This window comes from Pelodiscus sinensis, chromosome 4 (genome assembly GCF_052426305.1).
Source record: "Pelodiscus sinensis isolate ZL-2025 chromosome 4, ASM5242630v1, whole genome shotgun sequence".
Taxonomy (NCBI): Eukaryota; Metazoa; Chordata; order Testudines; family Trionychidae; genus Pelodiscus; species Pelodiscus sinensis.
This window is the reverse complement of record NC_143055.1, coordinates 3191197-3214088: the sequence shown is the minus strand read 5'-3', so window position 1 is coordinate 3214088 and position 22892 is coordinate 3191197. Positions and strand designations below refer to the sequence as shown.

At 41.7% G+C, this 22892-nt stretch overlaps 1 protein-coding gene across 7 annotated transcripts in view; it reads right to left on the bottom strand.

Moving 5' to 3' along the window:
• The window catches only part of ZNF638 (zinc finger protein 638), an 86414-nt gene that overhangs the window by 7774 nt on the left and 55748 nt on the right, over nucleotides 1–22892 (bottom strand). For 5 of the 7 annotated variants that reach the window (XM_075931066.2, XM_075931064.2, XM_075931067.2 and 2 more), the window contains 7 exons: nucleotides 22603–22728; nucleotides 15244–15293; nucleotides 9231–10662; nucleotides 8565–8630; nucleotides 4826–5978; nucleotides 4569–4631; nucleotides 82–435 (listed from right to left, as the gene is read on the bottom strand). In XM_075931066.2, the coding sequence (XP_075787181.2) occupies nucleotides 82–435; nucleotides 4569–4631; nucleotides 4826–5978; nucleotides 8565–8630; nucleotides 9231–10662; nucleotides 15244–15293; nucleotides 22603–22728 (3244 nt within the window). The remainder of the gene's footprint in view (nucleotides 1–81; nucleotides 436–4568; nucleotides 4632–4825; nucleotides 5979–8564; nucleotides 8631–9230; nucleotides 10663–15243; nucleotides 15294–22602; nucleotides 22729–22892) is intronic. The other 2 variants (XM_075931068.2, XM_075931065.2) reach the window with 2 other exon arrangements.

Here is a 22892-nt window from a genome sequence, read left to right as displayed (position 1 = left end):
TTCCTTTTAGGATGAAAATGGATGAAATTCCAATAAAAAAAAGTAGCAGCAAGATGGCAAATCTCTAGATCAGCACCTTACCTTTCACAGTTTTTTCAGAAGATTGTGAAGGCATCTCACAGCAGCCTTCTTGCTTTACATCTACCTCAGGCAGCAGACTTGCATTTAGAGCAGGTAATACAGATTTTGTATCTGGTTCTTTAACAGTTGCAGTCTGACTGTCTTCACTCAAACTATGTGATTCTGGAGTAGTTAAGGTACCTTTTCCTATTTTCTCCTTGTTGGATTCAGATGTTGAGCCTTCCACTAATTCTGTTTTATCTGCTTCCTCCTTAGTATCTTTGTCACACTTTTCTTGCTCTGTTTCAGCAGGTGTTTCAGGTGGTGGAACAACTGGTCTTTTCCTAGGTCTACCTCTTTTGCCTGGGGTTTTCACTACATAAATACATAAAGAATTAATTCATTTATCATGCATCAGAAAGCATTTCTTCACATTTACCAATACTTCTAAAATAACAAGTAAAAATTTTAAGCAGTTAGCAATTTTTTTAAAAAAGCTTTTCATATGTGCAAGTAACTTTTGGAAATGTGGTTCTCCCAGAAAATGAGAGGAAATATTTTTCCCCACCTTTTGCTGATATTACACAAATTGTTTTCATACAAATGTAAATCTGAGATAAGTCTTTACTTTAGATGTATATAGAAATCAGAGTCTAAAAGAAAACAGACTTTAGAGAACATTCTCTGCATGTGTGACATGTACAGACTTATGGGACTGCTACAAAAAAACCATAGGATGTGAAAAATATAATTATTCCTTTTGGACTAGCCAAAATGACACTTAAGTGATGCTTACTGATTAGACTAACTGAAAACTTAAAAAGTTCCCCATTGTAATTATGAAGTTTTGAGGCCTCTTCAATTTTTCCCCATATGCACATACCTGCTCTGTCTCCATTAGCAGTATATGTACGGTGACCATATTTTCTGAATCAAAAATAGGGACACATTAGCCATGTTCCTGACCCCTTAGGTCCCGCCCACCCACCACAGGAAACCCCACCCCGGGGGGGGGGGGGGGGAAGGAGTACTTCCAGGGTCAAGAGACACACATACCTGGAAAGGTGTCATGTCACCCCTCTAAGAACTCCTCCCATCATCCTCTATCAATAGGGATGGGTCTGGGCAGTATAGGACCCCCCCAATGCAACTATACTGTAATAGCATTGGCCCAGACTTAGGGTCCCATGACACTGCTGTACTAGGGGTCCAATCTCAATTCAAGATGAGATCCAGGATCCGAGACCTATTACTTGGCAATGTAGATGCAACCCTATTTGACCCAGGGTCTGGGAGTCATCCAGAACTATCCCACAATTTCATGGGACAACTTCCTTAGCCCTCTTAACCAATGGTGCTTATCGGTTCCAATTAACTGGTTATCAGAGGGGGCTGGAGCAGCTCCCCACCTGCTGTGGGCAGGGGGCTGCTCCAGCGCTGCAGAGGGCCCACTGCAAACAGAGGTGGGGTAGTCCCTGTCTCTGGGAAACCCGAGGGCCCCTCAAGCAGGGACTGAGCCAGTGTCCAGAGCAGCCTCTCGCCGTGGGAAGTCCAGCTTGCTGTGGGCAGGGGCTGCTCTAGAGGGGGCTGAGAGCTATTAGCAGCCCCATTGTGACCTAACATTAACCGGTGAATTGACAAATGGAATTTACATCCCTAAGGAGATGGACTGCAACTGCATTTTTGAGGTTACTGCAAAACTATCAAGCATGTTCCGTTTCTACAAGCCAGATTGACAATACTGAACTACCCATGGCAATCATGGGGCAGAGAAGACCATGTCACTAACCCTCCCTACCACTGCTTGAAAAGTACATTTCCCATGGAAGTATATGGGCTATTTTACATGTAAAGCTACTGAGAAAGGTATATGTCAATCCCATGATTACAATGCCTACATTATGTAAATACCTAATAATTGCCAAATGAGACCTAGGGACATTAACTAGCGATTAATTTACTAGTCAAGTAGTGGATGGAATTTCCATTGACTACCTAACTAGTCAATAAGCACTTCTGCGTCCCGCCTTTGAAATGTACAAGAGCCCCAGCGGATAGCCAACTAGTCCTTTACATCCCTAATGAGACCACGTCCCAACCTCCTTCCAAAGCGCCGGATACCATTTAAACTGTAAGATGGGATTGGATCTAAAGCAATCTGTTGATATTACCCAAGAAGATCCAGTTCACATTTAGTCATCCTTCAAAAATATAAGGGACCAATCAGCAAAAGCCCCACTGCCTGGTAGAGGCGATCTTTGAAGAAAATCGGAGAGACTTTGAATTTACTTCTTCTGACAGCAGCGCTTTCTCTCACTGGACATGGGGTATTTAGCAAAGGTTTCACTTTGTGTGTCAGAATAACTCACACATGCATTGTCACAGCTAACTCCATTCAGCTAGACAATGTGCAGCCCAAAGACAAAATAACAAACCCCTTGAAACTGGAAATCGAAACATCTCAGCTCTCCACAGAGCTCACAAAGGGCTTGCACACCCAGAGACACAAGTCATAACAACCCTTTCTGTAGAGAGAGAATACATCCTGCCCCTCTGCGGACACGCCAAGCGTTTCACATGGCATCTTAACACGCTGTATAAATCATCAACTGCTTGGACGAGGAAGACTCACAAAGAGTTTGTCCATCTTCCACACTGGAATGACATGGGCTATGCCTAGACGACGGAGTTTTATTGCTCTTTTGCAAAAGATGTCGGAAGAGCAGATGTGTCCCATGGAAAAACTCCATAGTCCAGTCGTAGCCATGGTGATTTCACTGCTGTGGTAACAGATCCAATCTCTCGGTGGGCTCTTGTGGGGCAGCAGGGAGCCTGCAGTGGTCTCTCGAGAGGGGAAGAGGTCAGGGGTGCCTCTGTTTCAGTGGTTCTCGAATTTTTTGGCCCATGGCCTCTCTGGCTCACTGTAAATCTTTCCCTGGACCGCCCCCATTGATAATGGAAACTCACCATTAATTACATAATTATGCCTGAACCATTTTGCTAGTGCTGCAGCTAGTGAGAATGGTAAATTATTAAACAGATTAAGCGTTTTAACTCTGTTTATTTAAAATGAAGTTTGATAAACTAAGTAAAATATTCATTTATGTCCAACAAGAAAGCTTTCAATGTTTTCTTTATGGCAGAAGTAGGCAAACTTCTTTGGGTTGAGGGCCACTGACCCACAGAAAAATCAGGTGGGGACCACGCAAGTGAGAAACAAAAAAACTTCTCCCCAAACCCCCAAATCTCACTGGGTGGCCCCCAACTCAGACACCTCAGCCCTCAGGTGCTCCACAGGGCAAGGGGAAGGACGACTGAGGTTCAGGGCTTCCCATAGGCCAGATTTGTTTTTCTGGTGAATGTTATGGACACCCTTAGGTTCAGAGGTGAAGACAAAAATGAGGGGTTCAGTGTGTGGGACAGAGTTCCCAGTGAATGGGATAGGGATGGGGGAGCAGGATCTGGGAGGGAGGTTAGGTGCAGAAGCAGTCTGGGAGTAGGGTGTCTGGCCGGGGGAGGGTGTAAGGTGTCTGACCGTGGGGAAGGAGCAGGGAGGGGTGCAGTGTGTGGTCAGGAGGGAGGATGCAGGAGCAACGGTGAATACAGGAGCAGGTTGGGGTAGGGGTGTCTGGCCAGGAGGGAAGGTGCAGGAGGAACTTGGGATAGGGATCACACCTCCCTGGTCTGGCACCCTCAGGACCTGACTAGTCCCAGGTAAGGGATTTTTCCAGACCAGGGAATGTCATTTCAGGCTCCCTGCTGCCGCCCCCCCCCCCGCCCCCCCCACTGGGCTTCCTGGCACCCTGTCTCCCAGCTGAGCCCCGCATCAGTTCCTTGCACCTACCCTTACTGCCCAACTGAGCCCTGCGCCTGGGTTCCCAGTGCCTCCCCCGCAGCCCAGCTGAGCCCCGTGCCTGGCTTCCTGGTGCTAACCCCTTGCAAATCATTTGTTTACCGGAGGTCCCAACAGGCACTGCCTCTGGCTGCTCCTATTGAGCAGGAAGTGTCCATGACTCATATTCCCCTAGCGAGGGAGGGGGAAGGGAAACAGCCATGCACAGCTGCATGTGGAGTCTTGGGACATTTCAATGCTTCACAGGGACACTGAGATAGGAGATTAAAAATTGGGACTGTCACGGATTTTCCAGGACAGATGGTCAGCCTAAGTATATGTCCAGAGGACTATTAACTGCACATAGACCAAGTACAATCAGGGTTTAATCCATAGATCCTTCCGCTCTGGACATCCATATTTCTATCCTAACTTCAGGCCAGAAGTGGAGAAAATAAATCCAAGATGAAGCATCAGTATCAAATGTATCAGCACTGATTTGAGAGAAAACGCAGCAGTACTTGACTGACAATATGCATTAGCACTGGTATGAACCATTCATTTTCCTTGCAACTTTATTTACATTTTATAAAGATCTCCCTGCTCAGCTCTTGCCCTTTTTTTGGTCTGAACTTGATTACAAATGCTTCTGTCCATTTCTGGCTCTACTTCCTACCTGGAGGCTGCTGCTTGTTCTTAGTTTGTGTCTCCATTTCATGTGCTTTTCTCAGGCTTAGCTCTGTAATTAAAGATTATATTTAATATCTACACTTTTAGATAGTTTGTTTCTTCCTTTCACTGATACAATATCCAGTTATCTGCCCAAACAGATACTGGCTACTAGTAAGTGCCTTATGACCACAGTTTTACATGTCCCTCATATTCTTTATGAACATATTTTAAAATGCATCTGTAAACTGTATCAGTTCCTACCTGCAGACTGATCAATTTCAGTTTCTCCTCTGATCTCTGTTTCACTTGTTTTGTTCAAAATTTCAGTTGTTTCTGTCTTCTCTGTATGAGTGGCAAGTGCCCCTCTATCTGTCTCCTGTGTGTCTGCTACCAGAGTCTCATTTTCTACTTCCTTTGTGTTAGCTTCAAGAGTCTTCTTTTCTTCTGATCTTGAGTTTTCAATATCCTCCTCCTCTTCTGGCCCTGTATCTGCCAGAATTTCCATTTCTTCTGGTCCTGCAACTGCAACAATATCCTCTTCTTCTGGGCCTGCAATTGCAACAATATCTTCCTCCTCCAGATTTGTGACTATGAAAGTATTTTCTTCTTCCTCTTCATCCTCCTCCCCAACTTCATCTACCGTGACGAAGTTCAATTCCTCTTTTAAACGGTTGAAATCGGCCAAAAAGTCTTCGTCATCTTCAGTAACTTCATCTAACGTTACTAGAGGCTGATCATCACCGTCTTCCTGTATTTCATCTACTGTCACTAAAGTACTAGGGTCTTCAGGCAGCTGAGAAGAAATAAAGTCTCCAGGATCCTCAATAGACCTTCTATCATCCCTTTCCTTAGGTTTTAAGGTCTCCTCAATATTCAAATCTGAAGGCTCATTTAAAGGTATTTCTTCAACTTCTCCTATTTCATCCACAGTTACTAAGGGTTCTGCTTTCAGGAGATCTTGCTCCTCATAAATTGAGCTGGAGACATCTTTAAGTTCATCATGTGAAAAAAAGTCTTCCTGCTCAGATATTTCATCTAGAGTAACAAGCGATTGTGGGTCTTTAACTGCTTCTGCAATCAGCTCCTCTTCATTTACTTCATCCACGGTAACTAGACCCTGTGGGTCTGTTATTGCTTCTAAATTAGAGTCTCCTAGCACCAGTGCAGTCGCCTCCTCCTCTTCTCCAATCTCATCCAAAGTGACAAAGGATAATTCGCTCTCAGCAACATGTTCTATGCAGCTTTTACCTTTCTTCCTCTTCGAAACAGGCTCAAAGGTAGAGCTGTTTTTAGCAGAGTCTTTTCTCTTTCCCCGTGGTGGATTTCGCCTGACTGGAACAGGAGAGTCTGTCTCTTCTACCACCTCATCCACAGTAACAAACTCATCCAAGTTAAATGGGAAAAGCTCTTCTTCCTGTGGAATGTAAAACTATGAATTTAGTAAGCAAAGTACAGCAATACTATGATGTTTGTCATCCACATTTTAACACAGAGCATGAAATTGATTTTTATTTTTATGCAGTGAATGTAGTGGTTGTAAGGTATCTGTAGGATGAAATTGACAATTTCAATAGCTCAAAGATGTGCCATATGCTAATGGACAAATCTCACTGAAATCAAATGCATTTTGCTGTGTATATGTAGCACAAAACATTATGTAAATGGATACCTATCCATAGAAATATATACAAAAGAATTCATGTAAAGAAGAGTAATTTGCTTAATTTATTGCAAGTTTATTCTTCACTGACATTTCAACTCTGAAGAGGTGCAGAAACCTTAAATTTTCTAAAAATCATACATGGATACATTTGATTTTTTAAATATATACAGAATTAGTGTACATTTTAACTTTTCCCCCCTGAATTTGCAAGAACACAACTGCAATCCAATACCTCTTCAAATGATGTCAGCACTTGGATGAATGAAATAACATTTGACGTAACAGGTAAGGTAGGCTTCAAACTGTCCACTCTGTTAGTTTTGTCTTTTTCCTTCAGTCCTTTTACCTTCTATATCCCATTTTCTCCTTCCATTCTTATATTCTTAGGTTTTGATATCTGAAGTGTGGTACACATCTACTCTAACTCCAGCATACACACCAGTATAACTGGTGAGGTTTTTTTCCCCTATATCCCCCTCAACTGGTCATTTCTCCCATCAATAACCACAGCCATTCTTTGCTGGGGATAATTGTTTTCATAGGAAACATGACAGGATTCAGTTTTGTGAATGCCTTGAGTGGAAAAAGGAGGAAATAGTGAGTTAATGGCACGTGCAGCTCTGAAAAGGTGGGGTAGGATGTTGGGTTTTGATTTTCACTAAATGGTTTATAAAACTGAATTATTTTCTACTGATTTTAAAAAGATGTAAATAGATGGTGGATATTTTGGGCTAATTTAGAATTCTGTTTGCTCAAAAATGGTTACGCCATTTTCACAGTAGTAAGAAACTGAAAACTGCTTATTTGAGATTCAAGTCTATTTTGATCCATAACTTTTTTCACTGCAAACCTAGCAAGTTCAGAAGAGCCCTTATATGAAGGCACTTTATCACTAGTGATAAAATGAAATCAAGAATTATGTTGAAAGTGTTATGTAAGTAAAAAAAGATTCCATCCTCCTGGCTCCAAATTTGGCATCAAATGTGCTGTATAAGCAAAAAAAGAAAATCGGTGAATTCTGCCAAAGCTGTCATTATGCTAACTTTGACAGTTGCACATGGAGAGTTGAAAACTTGTTCAGAGAACAAATTAGGCCCAAAGCAACTTGACTATCTCTTCCCTATCAAACACCATAGCTATGAAAAGACCATTATGCCTTATTTTTTGGAAGACCTGGCAAAAATCTAATTACCAGCACAAAGAACTGACCGACCTGTAATGTCACATGTCATTTTAAGAAAGGAAAAGATAATACTGTCACTTTCTTACATGACTTCTTTGGAACTTGTAATTATTGTAGCTCATTGTTTCAAATTTTGCAGGCAATAAGCACTAAAAACTAGTGATGTTAGGAAGCGTGTAATTTGGTAATTGTGTAGCCAACTAAAATTTGGTGGTTACAGGATTAACCAATAAGTGGTTCTGCATTTAAAGAAGCTTCAGAGCCAAGCAGGCAGGCAGGCAAGCTCAGTCCCAACTTGCATCGGGTCTGACAACTACCCCTGCTGAGGCTGTTAATTTAAAGGATTTAAATTTTTAACGTAGCGGTAGGAAGGTTTTAAAGAGTATAAATCAACAGCCACTAATTTGTAACTGGATTTTCCACATCTACTGTGTATTTTTCAATTTGCAGCATCTATATTAATCTTAGTGATTATTTTAGCACAGCTCTGGAAATAGTGTCAATCAAAATCTATTTTACCACAAGCAAGGGAAGCACCTAGTATTGAACAAGTGCGACTTCTCCCCTCTCATCACCTTCCTGCCAACTCTTCCCCCTTTCCCAAACAATATGAAACAGAGGGACAATCATAAATTTAGGCTTCTTCAACTCAGCTGCCTTTAAAAACTATAAAAGCCTATCCCTGCTAACCCCTTATTTCAATCAGTGGTACAACAGGAATGTAAATATTCTCTCTCCAGCAGAGAGAACACAAATTATTTTTTATGGGAGAGAGACTGTAATTATGGCTGGTTTTAAACCTCCCATCACACCAGTTATTTGAGAGAGGAGCTGGGACGATTGTCTCTGTCATTCTTATCCCATAGCTCATCACCAGTATTGCAAGGAAAAGATCTAAGGCAAATTTTGACTCCTTTTTGAAGCAGGCAAAATCTGGGACCTAAACATTACCATATTCAAAGCAAGTTAAGCTTTTTATATTCATGAAACAGGAAACCAAGGTTTTCTTTTCCCAAGATGGACACACTTTACAAACAACTAATAAAAAGTATAAAAAACTGTATCCTGAAAAATCCATTAAAACCCACTAAGCAGGAGCTCTGAAGAGATGAAGTAAGTTTAGCCTTAAAATCGTTACTGTATTGGGTCCTTACCTCTTTTGGTTTTACACTGTCACTAGAGCCAGTTTTAGAATTCCTACTAATTCGGCCAGCGGGAACCTGCAAAATTAGACAAAAATTTAATGAAACAAGTTAGCCAATCAATCACTTGTCAGAAACAACTTTTTCCCTTAATGAAGTTCTCTTTAAATAGTCCAGATGAGGCATTTGATTAGATGATTGGCAAGTACAGAACTAAGCCAACCACCAACTCTAAGTCCAGGCATATAGTCTCTAGTATCAAGTCATCAGTAATGTCTTGTTCAGCTATCTGTTCACCTTTCAGCCACCCGAGCCTGTGCAGGGTAAGCTAGGACTTGACAAAGGAAGCATCAGCTCACAAAAGGAGAGAAAACTTCTTTTCAATTCAGAACTATACCAAGAACATAAAGTTATGACACTCAGTACAGACCTGCTTACAGAAGTTATCTTCCCGCAATTTTATCCAAGTAACATTTTCAAACCAGTTACATACTTGAGTTGAACACAACAGGTGGCTTGCCATCCTGCTACTCCAACTTCTCTGTTGGCCCAAATCACTGCAACAGTTTACAGAAAAGGGGAAGGGGAATATAATCTGTCTCATATTCAACATCTGGGAGAAACATCAGAGTTAGTTACTGGTCAGTCACATTGAACCAGCCTTTCTTCCCTTCTCACCTTATTGCTGTTGTCGTCTTTCTTCATGCTGGATGATCTACTCTCTCTCTCTTGAGACTGCTTTGAACTACCCCTAGATTCCACTCTTGAGTCCTTGTCTTGCTGAGATGGACTCCTCCCACTTCCTCCCTTTACAACAACAGGACTCATGTCCAGTTTAGATTTGGCGCTATCTGGCAGACTTGATCTGCTGCCAGTAGCTCTCAGCTGCCCCACTTCTTTCGATGAAAGTTTCTTCTCAGTAGCAGATCGGCTTCTGGTTTCAGGTTTTGAGGAAGCTTTCTGCTCCTCTGTTTTAATTAGAGAAGTCTCATTTCTCCGCATCATAACTCTTGACTTTGATATATCAGGGATGGACACCACAGCCTTTAAGATTGTTTTACTAACAGACGTAGGTTCCTTGATGGACACAAATGTTGCAGCTGATGTACTTGCTTTGCTAGTTTCATCTATTTTAACTTGTCCTGGTCCTTTATTTTGATGAACCTTGATTGACGTTTTCTCATTCTTTTCATTTAGCACTTTTTTTTCAGTATTCTCTATGTCTGTTCCAATGTCGGCCACAGATTTTTCAGGTTTCTTCTCTACATCTGTCCCAACGTTGGCCACCGGCTTTTCAGATTTCTTCTCTCTGTCCATCCCAATGCTGGCGACAGGCTTCTCCAGTTTCTTCTCTATGGCTGTCCCTATCTTAGCCACGGACTTTTCCAATTTCTTCTCCAGGGCTGCCCCAACTTTGGCCGCTGGCTTTTCTGGCTTCTCTAAGGACACCACGACATTGGCCACAGGTATTTCAAGTTTCGTTTCCACTGCATCACTAATAGCATTTTTTACAGAAATATCCAATTGGTTGCTTGGTTGTAGGTCATCAGCTGACAGCATTTCCACAGAAGCTGCAGCAGAATCAGATGGCACTGCTTCAGAAACAGCCTCTGCTGTTTCCACTCTTGCAGGTTTCACAGCAGAGTCTGATTGCACATCTTCTAGCTTGCCCACAATGGATAACTCTTCCGATGATCCACTGGCAGGAGCAGATAATTCTTCAAGTTTCACTTTAGTTTCTTTCTCTTCTACAGTTGGGAGAGCAGATGTCAATAATTCTATTTCAGAGTTATCTTTAACTACCTCTTCCTTCCGATGAATCTCTTCTGATTTAACTTGGGGTAATTCGTCATCATCTGGTTTGGTAGCAGAGCCAGTAATTGCAACTTCAGATTCCCCCTTGGAGGTTTCAACTTCCAACGGTTTTGTAGTAGAATCACATACCGTTCTTTCAGGATCCAACTCAGAGGCTTCTATCTGCACTGCTGAAGTCTCGGCTTTGACAGAGTTGGAAATGATTTCTTCCTTTGCCACACTAGGTTCTACTGGAGGATTAGCAGCTGCTGTTTGCACCACTCCTGATCCCTCTGGGTTTTTTTTCAAGTCAGAGCTAAATGTATTTAAAAAAAACAAAAGAAATCAAACTATGTTGAGAATTCCACAGTTATCAGTAACCTCTTGACGCCAATGGTTGGGATTTCCTGATGCATTAGTGGCTTAGCATTGGGAAATCTAGCCTATCAGCGTTAAAATGGTTAGAATATTGAGGCAAATATCTGATTAGCTTACAATTTGTGTGTAATCCACGCCACTACTGAAGACCTCTTATAATTCAAATTACATTACTTACTTGTAGTTCGATTTCTCTGAAGGTACTATACACTGCAGACGTGTTCTGTGACCTCAGAGCTGACAAGCAAGCTTAAATTTGGATCTCCTGATGTGGAACAGACTGTGTGTACATACACACAGAAAATGTAACCATCAGTTTTTCTATATAAAATTAGACTAAAAGTGGCAAATTGCTCAGCTCTCCAAGAGTGATGTTTGAAGAGAATATCCTCTACAATAGCTATCCTACTCATAAATGATATATGATTCCTTTTCAACTGAAATGATCTTGGCTATAAATTGTGGAAAAGGCCACACACAGGCAAGGCCTCCTTTCTGCAATGTTGTATCTTATCTGTTTAAGCTTACTGTCAGCTCCTAAGATAAAAAAGCCCAGGATGACAAAGGTAAAGGATAGCACTTTTCAGAGAATGTTAGTTACAGGCAAGTACATTATTTTTCTCTGAAAGAAAGCATTGTCTACAGACATTCTTGTAAACCTCTGAAGCCGGAGAGGTCTAAACCACCTTTTTCGTAAGTCCTGAAAGTGGGCATCCTGAGATTATGTAAAACTAGATGGCAAAGTGCTAATAAATCAATCAATTCCGATGTTCTAGTTAGGTGATAAAATGTATGTAAGACAAGTCCAGAGAAGATAAACAGAAAACTGGTTAATAAGTGGATATGCATCAAGATGTGGAATCTCTACTGTGGTCTCTCAGATCCAAAGTATATACAAAAGTTTGCACAACTCTATGAAACTTCATTAAGGGATGCCATTCTGTTAATGCTTCTGGCATGCTGACATCAAGAAAGTCCAAAGCTGACTCAAATGGAATCGATCACTGAAGGCCCAGCTGTGATGTGGTAAGATAAGCAAGGCTACATTAAGACAACAGTAACTTTAAAAAAAAAAAAAAATCAGGAGTAAGTCTCCATCACCTTAGCACATCAAGATGCACACTTTAATGTGCTTTGAAAGCTTACTGTGCACCTCACACCATCATCTTCATCTGCCACATATACTAAAGAGAGGAAGGGAGAGTGGGGCTAGCTCTTTTGCAGAAGGTCAAATACCACTATAAATTAAGCAGTTGTAACCTATGTTACATTTATGCATCAGAGAATTGGAAAAACACTTGCAGCAACAGTCGAGCAGCTTCCATCTGCGACAGGAGATCTGCTGCAGTCTTCCCCCGAAAGGTGGCAGGCTCATAACATTCCAATGTACAGCAGGAAAAATCTCGGAGGAATGGATCCTGCGCGTTTCTGAACAGCTTCTGCATGAAATTTGGGAGTTTCCTCCCATGCCTTCACAGATACTGGAGACCTCATAAAAGAGTTAGAAACCCTGTCTCACTTGCCCATTCAAATAAAACTCTCCTTTCAAAAATGTGATTAGAATTTAATCATTTTAAGACAGTCACGTCCAAATATCAGTGGTTGGGAGGACAGTGTTCCAATTAGTTTTTGGCCAAACAAAACTAATCTGCTTCTCATGTCACAAACATTAAAACACGATCAGTCATGACAACAAAGACACTCTGGTATTTAACAACCTTGGAAAGACAGGTCTCTGAATACTAAAGACTCCTATATATTCCAAAAGCGAGATCCATTTCAAATACATTTCCCTTCAATTCAAGCATATAATAGCCCCCACACCATTTGCCTAGTGTTTGTAGATAGTAAAACTCATCAGGAGAACTTGACAGAGCATCACCAAACAAGGCAGTCCTGAAAGACTAGCTCTATTTAGGAAGCATGGAGATTGTGATCAAAGAAACTCCATCTCCTCTGCCAAACTGCACGCAGCTCAGCATTTGCAAGTGTGGAGAATCTCTCCACAGTTTCTCCCAGGAATGGAAAAAACAACAAGCTTACTAAATAGCAGCAAATAATGCAAGAACATACATTATTAGCATCTTCAACTGCTCGCTGTGAATGCAGCAAGTGCACACACACCGCAGCTGCAGAAAACTACTGAGATCAGTCTGAATCTTCAGAACTGTGAGACCTCTCTCGAAGAGAGAAGTTCCTCAGTGGTATCCAAAAAACATCAAGTGCATTAATCTGACAGTCAAACTGGATTTTCATAGCAATGGCTGATACATAGTTCTGCTTCCTTGCCCAGAATGTAAGGTCAATGATGAGAGAGGCAGGCACAAATATCAAGATGGCTGCAAATACTGGCTGCAAGGACTTGGAAGTCCTGCTCTGCTTTGGGAAAGAAGTGGTACATTGCTCTACCAGAAGGCTATTTGCATAAAGGGTAAAACCCACAAATATCTGCTGCTCCAGTCTTGCATCTTCATTTGGGTGAACACCCATCCCCAGTCAGAGCTATCCACTGAAGATAGCAATGGGATCAAAGAAAAGGTCAGCTCCAGCAACCCAAAAAAGGGCAGGCCTGTGCCATAAGGGATGCAAGGTGATAGAGGCAAATCCTTCATTTTCCATTTTAATGTCAGATTAAGAGAGAGACTTCAGGTTGATCTTCAATTCTTCCGGAATCTTAACCTGGAAGAGGAAAAGTCTTGACTACATTTGCTGAAGGAAACCACCACCTTCATTATTAGAAACAGTCAGGTTATCCACACCAGTGGCTTACCACCCCGCCAGAAGGTCAGGTGAATGGCTTCACACCATTTCTTCATGCTGGATAATGATCAAATGTTAAAAAACATTCCAAGACTTCTTTAAGATTATCTTGACCATTCACAGGAATCAGGAATACCAGTCCCTTCTTATCTGCCCAAGTTAGCCCATCCCATTCCTCTCCCCAGTAAAATTCCACCGGGGAGGGAGGAAAGCATGACTGTAAAACAGTATTCTTCTCATATTATGATCTTATTTTCAGCTTCTTATATAGTGATTACATCTCAAAGGATAACAGGCCTGGTGAGAAAGGCTTACAAAGCTGAACATTAGGATCACTCCAACATGGAGACAGGTGCCTCCTAGGCTGAAAGGGAATCTATATAGGGTGAAGTTGATAATCAAAACTTTATTTTGTCCATTTGTTCACCAGCCACAGTACTACTTTGTGTAGTATCTGCAACTCATGTGGATAAGATGCATTTGTATTGTGCTAAATTGGTAAGGCAGCTTTATCTAGAACCCATCAATCTGGAATCAGTAAGGTTACCTGAACATATGTATTTGTGTAATTCAGAACCATTAGTCCAGAAGTAGATCATATGCTTCTGATTTCCTATGTGCTCTGAACACCACTCATGAGTTTAGGATTGTCTTAACATTTTTGTTTTACATTCAAAGCTTGATATTATTTTCAAAAACGACATGTAAACCATGAGATAATCATTAAGAGCACAAAGGAGGAAGAAACCATGTTTTGAAAATACTACATCATTATTAGTTGTGTGACATTACGTAAAACGTTTTATAAAAACACTATTATGGTACAGAATAATAGTGCACATTATAGTTTTTAGACCACTACTAAAAGAGCACTGTGGATTAAATCTCTCTCTCACACACACACGCACGCACACACTAATATGGAAAGTGGATCTGAGTCACAATAAACAGCTTAAAGACAAAAATTACCCTTTTCCCACCTAAAGGAAGTACTTGGTGTAATATTCTGTCATTTCAGATTAAAAGTATATGCAAAACATTGTTTTTTATTCTAGAAGCAATGAATAGTTATTCCATAATTAGATATTTTACAATCATTCGGGCATACAAGGTGCATTTAAAACAAAATTTCCTCTAAGAATTACAAAGTAAGAATTTCCCTTTTCTGGATTCTGATGTTAAAGTCTCTAAAACAGTTTTCCATTATCTAGTCAGCGGCCTATATCAGACAGAAGTATGAAGTTTAGAAAATTGAACCACTGAAGTAAAATCCTCCTCTAATTTGTTTTAGCATCTGGAAAGAGACCTAGCAGATCTTATGCCTTGATAAATGACAACACTGAAAGACCAAATATAGGTATAACCAAATACAATTAGAGCTTTTTCAGCAACATGTTCTTCCACCATAACTTAAGCACATGGGTGAAATTCTGGACCAGTTTAAGTTAATGACAAAACTATTGACTTTAATAGGGCCAGGATTTCTTCACGCTTATTGAGACCCCAGACTCTCAAGCAAACTCACATTTTACAAACATCTCTATGCAAGTAAAGAAAGTATATGTATTTTGATACACAGGACAAAGAACTGAAAAGGAAGTGGCAGTAGGTAACAGTTAGCACATCTCTAAATGATCCGATTGCAGTTTTTTGCCATGTATACATAACTTTTGAAAGAAATAAGTAGTAGACTAAATACATCACAGAAGGCCACTTTTTGAATAGTGAATACAAAAATTTAAATATTTGAAAGGCATACCTTCCTTTACTTGTTTCTTGGATTTTCAGCTCTTTTTTCATAACTTCAGCCTATAATATAAAACCACCAAGCATTAAACATCTATGAAATTGAGAAATGGCAGCACAAAAGAGTATATATGGTCAATACATCCAGTTAAAAGTAACAAAGAGTCCATTCATAACTTACACTTGAAATATGAAATACAGGGAATAAAATAATTCATTCTAAAAGGTCTTCTCATTACAGAACACATCATGGGTGCGTCTAGACTGGCAAGATTTTGCGCAAAAGCAGTCACTTTTGTGCAAAAACTTGCCAGCTGTCTACACTGGCCGCTTGAATTTGCGCAAGAGCACTGACTTTGTAATGTACAAAATCAGTGCTTCTTGCGCAAATACTTTCACGCTCCCGCTCAGGGATAAGCCCTCTTGCACAAGAATACTTGCGCAAGAGGGCCAGTGTAGACAGGCACCTTAATTTTTTGCGCAAGAAAGCCCGATGGCTAAAACGGCCATCAGCGCTTTCTTGCGCAAAATCGCGTCTATGCTGGACACAGATGCTTTTGCGCAAAAGCACTTTTTGCGCAAAAGCATCCGTGCCAATCTAGACACTCTTTTGCAGAAATACTTTTAACGGAAAAACTTTTCCATTAAAAGTATTTCCGCAAAATCATGCCAGTGCAGATGCAACCTATGTGTTTTAGTCTGATGTCTTATGGCTCTTTTTAACTGTGATGATTTTGAATAGATTTAGCATTTAGTTATGTTTGGAGGTGGGAAGTTTAAAACATTTTCCCTCTTCTTCCCGGCCTTCAGAATCCCCAACAATGTAAAAGATGTATTGCTCTGATACAACTATTGTTGTCTAGCAGAGACAGATAAGAGGACATACATTAAAGTAGGTTCCAAATTCAACAAATGTCACAGCTGTACTAAGCTAAAGGTTTGACTCTGCCCTCCAAAATATACTGATGTAACACCTGTTTTTTATAGAATAATCAAACCATTTTATTTGCTTTTTAAATTAAACTCACTTGTTAACATTTAAGGGCTAGGACGTCTGAAAACAAGCCATTGAACAATCCAAGTTTTCCAGCCGCTATAATTGCAAGTAAAGTTCCAACAACCTTTATGGAATGACAGGAACTTTGAAAGAGGTAGGGCTATGCTTTGGTTCAAAGTAGAAATACAGCATACACTATAGTACATTAAAGAATATCACCTTTACAAAGAACTGCAGGTATACTCCCATGACAAAAACTGCTCTGGGACCCGTGTTCAGATCATATTATTTCAATATTATCACTTCTCTGCTATCTATACACCAACATATTTTCGTTATAAAGAGCGCAGAAAGCCAGTTTGTATCCACTGCCACTGGCTCATACTTAGAAATTAAAAAAAAATAGAAAATTGTTTATGTTGGTTTCCTTAGAATAAATGAAAAAGATAATGGGAGGTTGTTTAGAAAAAAATACATATGGGGAAATAGAGCTGAGAGGTGGCATTCGTGAGCTCTGCAGAATCTGGGTAACAAGATTGCTCACCATTGTAAAACAAAAAAGAGTGATGTACACAGAGGTAACTGGGATGGGAAGTTGCAAGGAACAAAGAGGAACTCATCTTCTCCTACTCTGGTGATCACTACTGGCACTTCGCTCTCCCACCCAGCTGGGTATAAAAACTCAAAAGCACTGGAAAGTACACTACAAAGTGCAGATTTGACCATGGAGTGAAAATTAAGGCCCTATCCACATAGATTAGCACCAATATAAAACCAAATTTAGAAATGTAAAAATGTAAAAAAAGACACTTTTACAACACCTAACAGAAATGTTTCTAAATGTTTTAAAAATATCAACAGAAACTGTGAAAGCTGTAAACAAGAGGAAACAGTTAAACTACTGAACTAAAAGTCTTAACATTTTAGGTATTAGTAGTATCACAGGTAAGGAAGGTTTTTTTATATCAAATGGGTTTTAACGCGAATGTTCATAACAGTATAGAAAAACAAGTAGTCCTGTAGCACCTGAGAGACTAACAAAAATATATACAGAACCCATAACCTTTTGTGAGCAAAACCTACTTCCTCATCTGCCCACAAAAGCTCATGATACTATATATTTGTTAGTCTCTCAGGGTATGTCTACACTTGCACCCCTAGCTCGGACAAGGGATGCAAAGGCAGGCATTAGAAATTGCTAATGAAGCGGGGATTTAAATATCCCACACTTCATTAGCAAGATCTCACTGGCGCGCTAGTTCAAATCACAGCTGACTCGAAAGTGAAAGTGCCCGCCGGGACACATTAGTTCGAAACAAATGCCTTGGTTCGAACCAAGGGGTTTGGTTCGAACTAACGCATCCCGGTGCGCACTTTCACTTTCGAGTCAGCTGTGATTCGAACTAGCGCGCTGGCGAATTCTTGCTAATGAAGCGTGGGATATTTAAATCCCCGCTTCATTAGCAATTTCTAATGCCTGCCTTTGCATCCCTCGTCCGAACTAAGGTGCAAGTGTAGACATACCCTCAGGTGCTACAGGACTACCCTTTTTTTTTTTTTTTAAGTTACAAACCAACACAGCTACCCCTCAAACCAGGGGTGGGCAATAATTAGTGCTAGGATGCAGAAGACGGTGTGAGGTCTGGGAGGGAGTTGTGACCTGGGGCAGTGGGGTGCAGGAGGGGCAGGGGTGCCAGAGGCAGATTCTGACTTGGAGGCAGTTACCTAAGCCAGAAGCCCTGCAGCACCCCCAGGGCAGGCTGGGCTCCTTGCCTGCTACAGCCCCAAATCGCTTTAAATGAGCTTGCTCCTTCCATCTGGCTCTCAGCTCTAGGAAGGGAAAAGTGGCTTGTGCTGCTCCCATCCTCCAGGCCAATCTCTCAACTCCAGCCAATAAAAGCTGAGAATTGGGCTAGGCACCTGGAGATCACACAAAGCCTCCCCCTCCCCGCAGAGCAAAGAGCCACATGGACTGTGCTTTAAACCGCAGCAGGTGCGTGCCCCATGATGGTCCCGACAAGAGTGGTGCACAGGCCGGATCCGGTGGCTTGGCGGGCTGCAGCCCTGCCTCAGACATTTAAGTACAGTTGCTGCTAGCTGCATGCTGTTTCCATAAGGCTAGGATAGTATTATTACCACATCTTCTATGTCCACACTGATATGCCACCTTCATATGGACAGTACACATATTGGTGTGTATACATTAGAAAAAATAGCTTTCATATTACTACAACAGCCACCAAATGGTGAAATACCATCAGGACCTTGCTAGATTCTAGACATTTTTATCACTGTGTCAAACATGTAGGCTTAGTTATGATGATGATGTCATGTTGCTGGAGACTGTTGCTGCTATATGCTAATTTTTTCTCTTGTATCATCCAAAACACAGAGCAGGAAATAATACTGCTTTGGAAGTACAAAGGGCTGAAAGCGGGTCTTTGTTTGCACCGAGCGCTAATCTGGTTACACATGTACAGTAACAAAGCCATGCTGTCTATTGCTAAATAAGATATGGTCAATGGTTACAGAAAGCCCACTTGCATCTTACAGCGTCTCTTTGAAAGGAATTCCCTTCATATCATTTGTTAATGTACAGTATTCATTTTTCGCTGCCAATGGCAAGTTTATTTCTAGCATTTAGATAATCCTTAAAATGTTCTAAAGTGCTGTGAAGTCTGTTCATAAAAAAAACCCACTGTATATACTCCTCAGAAATGGTGCTAACTCAGTTCCCCTTTTCGTTACAATAGAATCAGTGTCATACAAGATAGGGATAGAAGCTACTTCTGGTGCCATCTAAACCAGTCCCCAAATCAAGCAGAAGATACAATATAAGGAAATTATGTACCCCTCATAACTGAAGTTCTCTGAGATATGCAGTCCCTATCTGTAGTCCACTATGGGTACAAACGCACTCTGTGCATCTGAGAAAATTCTTACAGGTCAAGAGATACCCAAGCGTTTGCCCCAGATTTAAAACAAAAACAACAAAACCCCCAAACCTTCTACCCAGATATGTAACAAAGTCGAGTCTGTTCCGCTACCAGTAAAAATGGCTCTCACCATTTTGGAAAAGGAGTACTCTAGTTCTGAGACACCCATCCAAATATCAACCTGCAAGATGAAGAGCTTCCAGACTGGTGTGTTTGCCCCAACCATTTTCTTGATTCCAGAGGTCTGCAAAAGATGACTACTGGTGGGCAACCAGTCCGATACATGCAGGAGACATGGAAATCAGAACTGCCTGGGCGATCTGGGCACAATGAGAATGACCTGTGCTTTGCCCTTTTGAATTTTCCACAATGTTTGGTGAAGCAGGACAGAAGTGAAGGTATCAATCAATGGCTTGTCATGGGGAACAGGAAAGCATCTCTGCTCTGGAGAACTGGGCTTGAGCACCACTGGTACAGCACGTACTTGCGCTTCCTGTTTGTTTGGAAGGCAACTAGGATCTGGGCAGGGGTTCCCCACGGAGTGAAGGCTCTATCCATCACTTTGCCACTGACCCCAAGTGGTTATGAAATGGTTACGTGCCTGCTACAGCTGGCTGCTAGGAAATTCTGAGCTCCTAAGCAATACACTACATTTCTGTTAGTCTCTGAAGCTGCAGGACAATTCACTGTTTTTTTAAAAAATGTTCAGTTACAGACTAACATGGCTACCCCTCTGAAACTGCCAAGAGGATAATTTGGTCCTTGATGCAGCAATTCAACGTACCAGGGAATAAAAGCCCAGGAACTTAGAATAGCTTTAAAAAATTGATCAAGAGGGCCTAGAAGTCAGAAATTCTAAATTGCAGGCTGGTGGAAATAAACAACTGTCTCCTTACAAGGCCCAAATGTTTGGCTTCTTTTATGAAACAGCGGCGAGGAGTCCTGTGGCACCTTATATGAAACAGTGACTCTTGGGTGCTGTTGTCTGGGACTTTCTGTGGCTCCTTGGGTAGTGCAGGCATTCAGGACAGGCGAGAGAATAAGAACTCAGCACCCCGAGCCACGAAAAAAAAAAATCAAGTTTTTCTGCCCTGTTGGAGGTATGAACTCAGGTAGCTGGTATATACTGTACCAGTTTTTGCTGGACCTAGTATGGCCTTGTCAGTGTTAGTGCTACTTGCCTAGATTCCATAGACTAGAGAATGACTAGGAACTTGTGTTGCATGTCCTAGACCTCCGAGAAGATAATTTTGAGCTGTTCTGCCGCTCTCATAAGTAGCTCTTTGAATGGCCTGTGGCTGCCCAGAGGAAACACTGAGGCTGGTGCAAGCACCATGCTGGGCAAGGAAGATGATACACTTACTAGTATACGTGGCACCAACAAATCCAGCTCATCTTCCATAGGCTCAGGAGGCTCTAGACAGGGAAGGGTGCAAGATTCCCTCTTTTGGATATCACTGCCTCTGGGACCCATATATACAGATCCCAGTAAGGCCAGTCGGAGGTTGTAAGTAGGTGGTGATGGCATGGGGTATCATCAGTTCCAAGGAGAGAGTCTCTATTTGAGAAGACAAATCTGGTACAAGGAGACTCCCGATCCTCTGGCTGAACTCCTTCAGTGGAGCAGACCGTTTCATTGGTACACCCAACTCACCAGGTGGGTCCAGTTCTAGTGGCAGTGCTGTCAGTACCAGTGCTGAGAAGCCACAGCTAGAGAATGAGTAAGAAGACAAGCTTCTCCCTGAGTCCATGACTTCTACTGGTATTAGACTCTCTCTAGAAAGGACTGGTCCAAGTAACAAGGAGAATGCGAATAGCGTCTGAAGCGATATAAGATACTAGAGCCTTAGAAGGCTGCATCCCATTACCTTGGACCACCAGGGTCATTGAAAAGGAACTTTCAGTAATCAGTGGTTCCTTATGGGCCTGCTCTGCGGCTCTGTCTTAGTCAGTACAGTGGTCGGTGTCAATGGCAACGTGGGGGGTGGTACTGAATGAGCCTTGTACCTGTGCACCATCTGATCACAGCCAGGAATCTTAGGAGGACCCAAGTCCTAAAATCCTGGGCACAGAGACTTGGCCTATCTGAACAAGAATCCCTTTTCTCAGGGATTTTAGAAGGCAAACTGCTTGTATACTTCTATGTGCTGTTATGTTAGTAAGGAGGCCCAGATACAAGATTCTTTGCTTTAGTTATTCCTGCTCATGAGTCAGACATGAAGATAAGAGGCACACTTTTTGATGGCGTAGGAGGCCTATGTACATGGGGTGGAGCTTCCTCAGTTTGGATCTGACTCTTTTGGCCAGGAGCGTCTGTTGGGACCATATCTATGGCCCAAAGTATCAAGGAGCTCAACATTTTTTTCCAAAATACTTAGAATCTGGCTATTCACCTGGATTGTCCAAAGCCTCATTCTGATTGGCCAGGTAGCCTAATACATTGTCACAGTCATGTCTGAACTCCCAACAGTGAGGGAGATAAATGTTAAATGTGAGGTGAGGGTAGGAGGAATGGAGAGAGGGGTAAATGTGAGGACCAAAAAAAATCATCTTATGGAGACAGTGTGGAGAAGGGCAGCAGGAAGTGTGCAGTGGAGACAGTGGGGAAGATTTGATTCTAAACTGATCCTCCTCTCTCCTAAACTGCCACGTTTTCACATGAGCTGTCTTTGTAGGACTTTCAATCACATTCAGGAATTTTCTCTTGTAAAAGATAAATTGGGATCTGTTCAATACTCCAAGATTAGTAAAATAAAGTAACTTACAAGTGGCTGCTCTAGCCCACAAACTGATGCACAAACAACTGGTTTTGGGGGGGGAGGAGAGGTTGTGGGAGAGGGAGAGAAAAGGAGGCTTAAATACTTTCAAAACCACAAGAAAAAGGTGCTGCTAACCATTTTTCTATGAATGCTCCTTTTAACCCGTTGATAGAAACTGCTTTTAAATAGAAGGAAGAGATTCCATAAACACTCATAAAATTAACTTTAAAAGATATTACAAGAAAATACATGAGCAAATTAAGCAGCAATGCTGTGATCTCAATATGCTATTTTAGGGTGCACAAGTCCCCGTCCCCCCCACACCCTGGGAGCGGAGGGATTGCCAATATACAGGCCGCTCCGGTGGAAGGGATAAAGGGCACCCTGAAGTTGAGCTGGCGGGGCGGGTTCCGGCGTGGCCTAGGGGATAGGGCGCTCGCCTGGGGAGAGCAGGGTGGTGGGCTCAAGTCCCGCCCACTCAGGGAGAGGAGGGATAAGGCACACCCTGAAGGTAAGGTGGTGGGGTGGGCTCTGGCATAAGTTGTTGAAATACTTCTCTAGTAGGCACTCAAACTTTGGTTTGAGTCTCAATGTACATGAGGTTCATGACTACAAAAGCATTTGTGTTCAGCAAAAACAAACAAAAAAAAGTTGCCTTACCAAAAATAGAACTGCCTTACCTCTGCAGGTTCAATCCTTGGTGATAGCATACAAGTCAGTGTATTTTCACCCATGTTGTATGGGTACTGTTTTAGGAAGCAGCACATTGATTTAGCTGAGTCAGGACTATCTAGCTGAAGAATTGCCTTTAAAAACGTAAAAAATGGGCACAAAGATTTATTTTTTTCTATTTGAAAACCTAATTAATAAATAAATAAAGACACTACAGTGCTAAGTAATAACTACTGCTTAGGTTTGCTTTCCTTAGTTGAGAGCACCAACACAAGTTTACTGAAGAGATATAGCTATT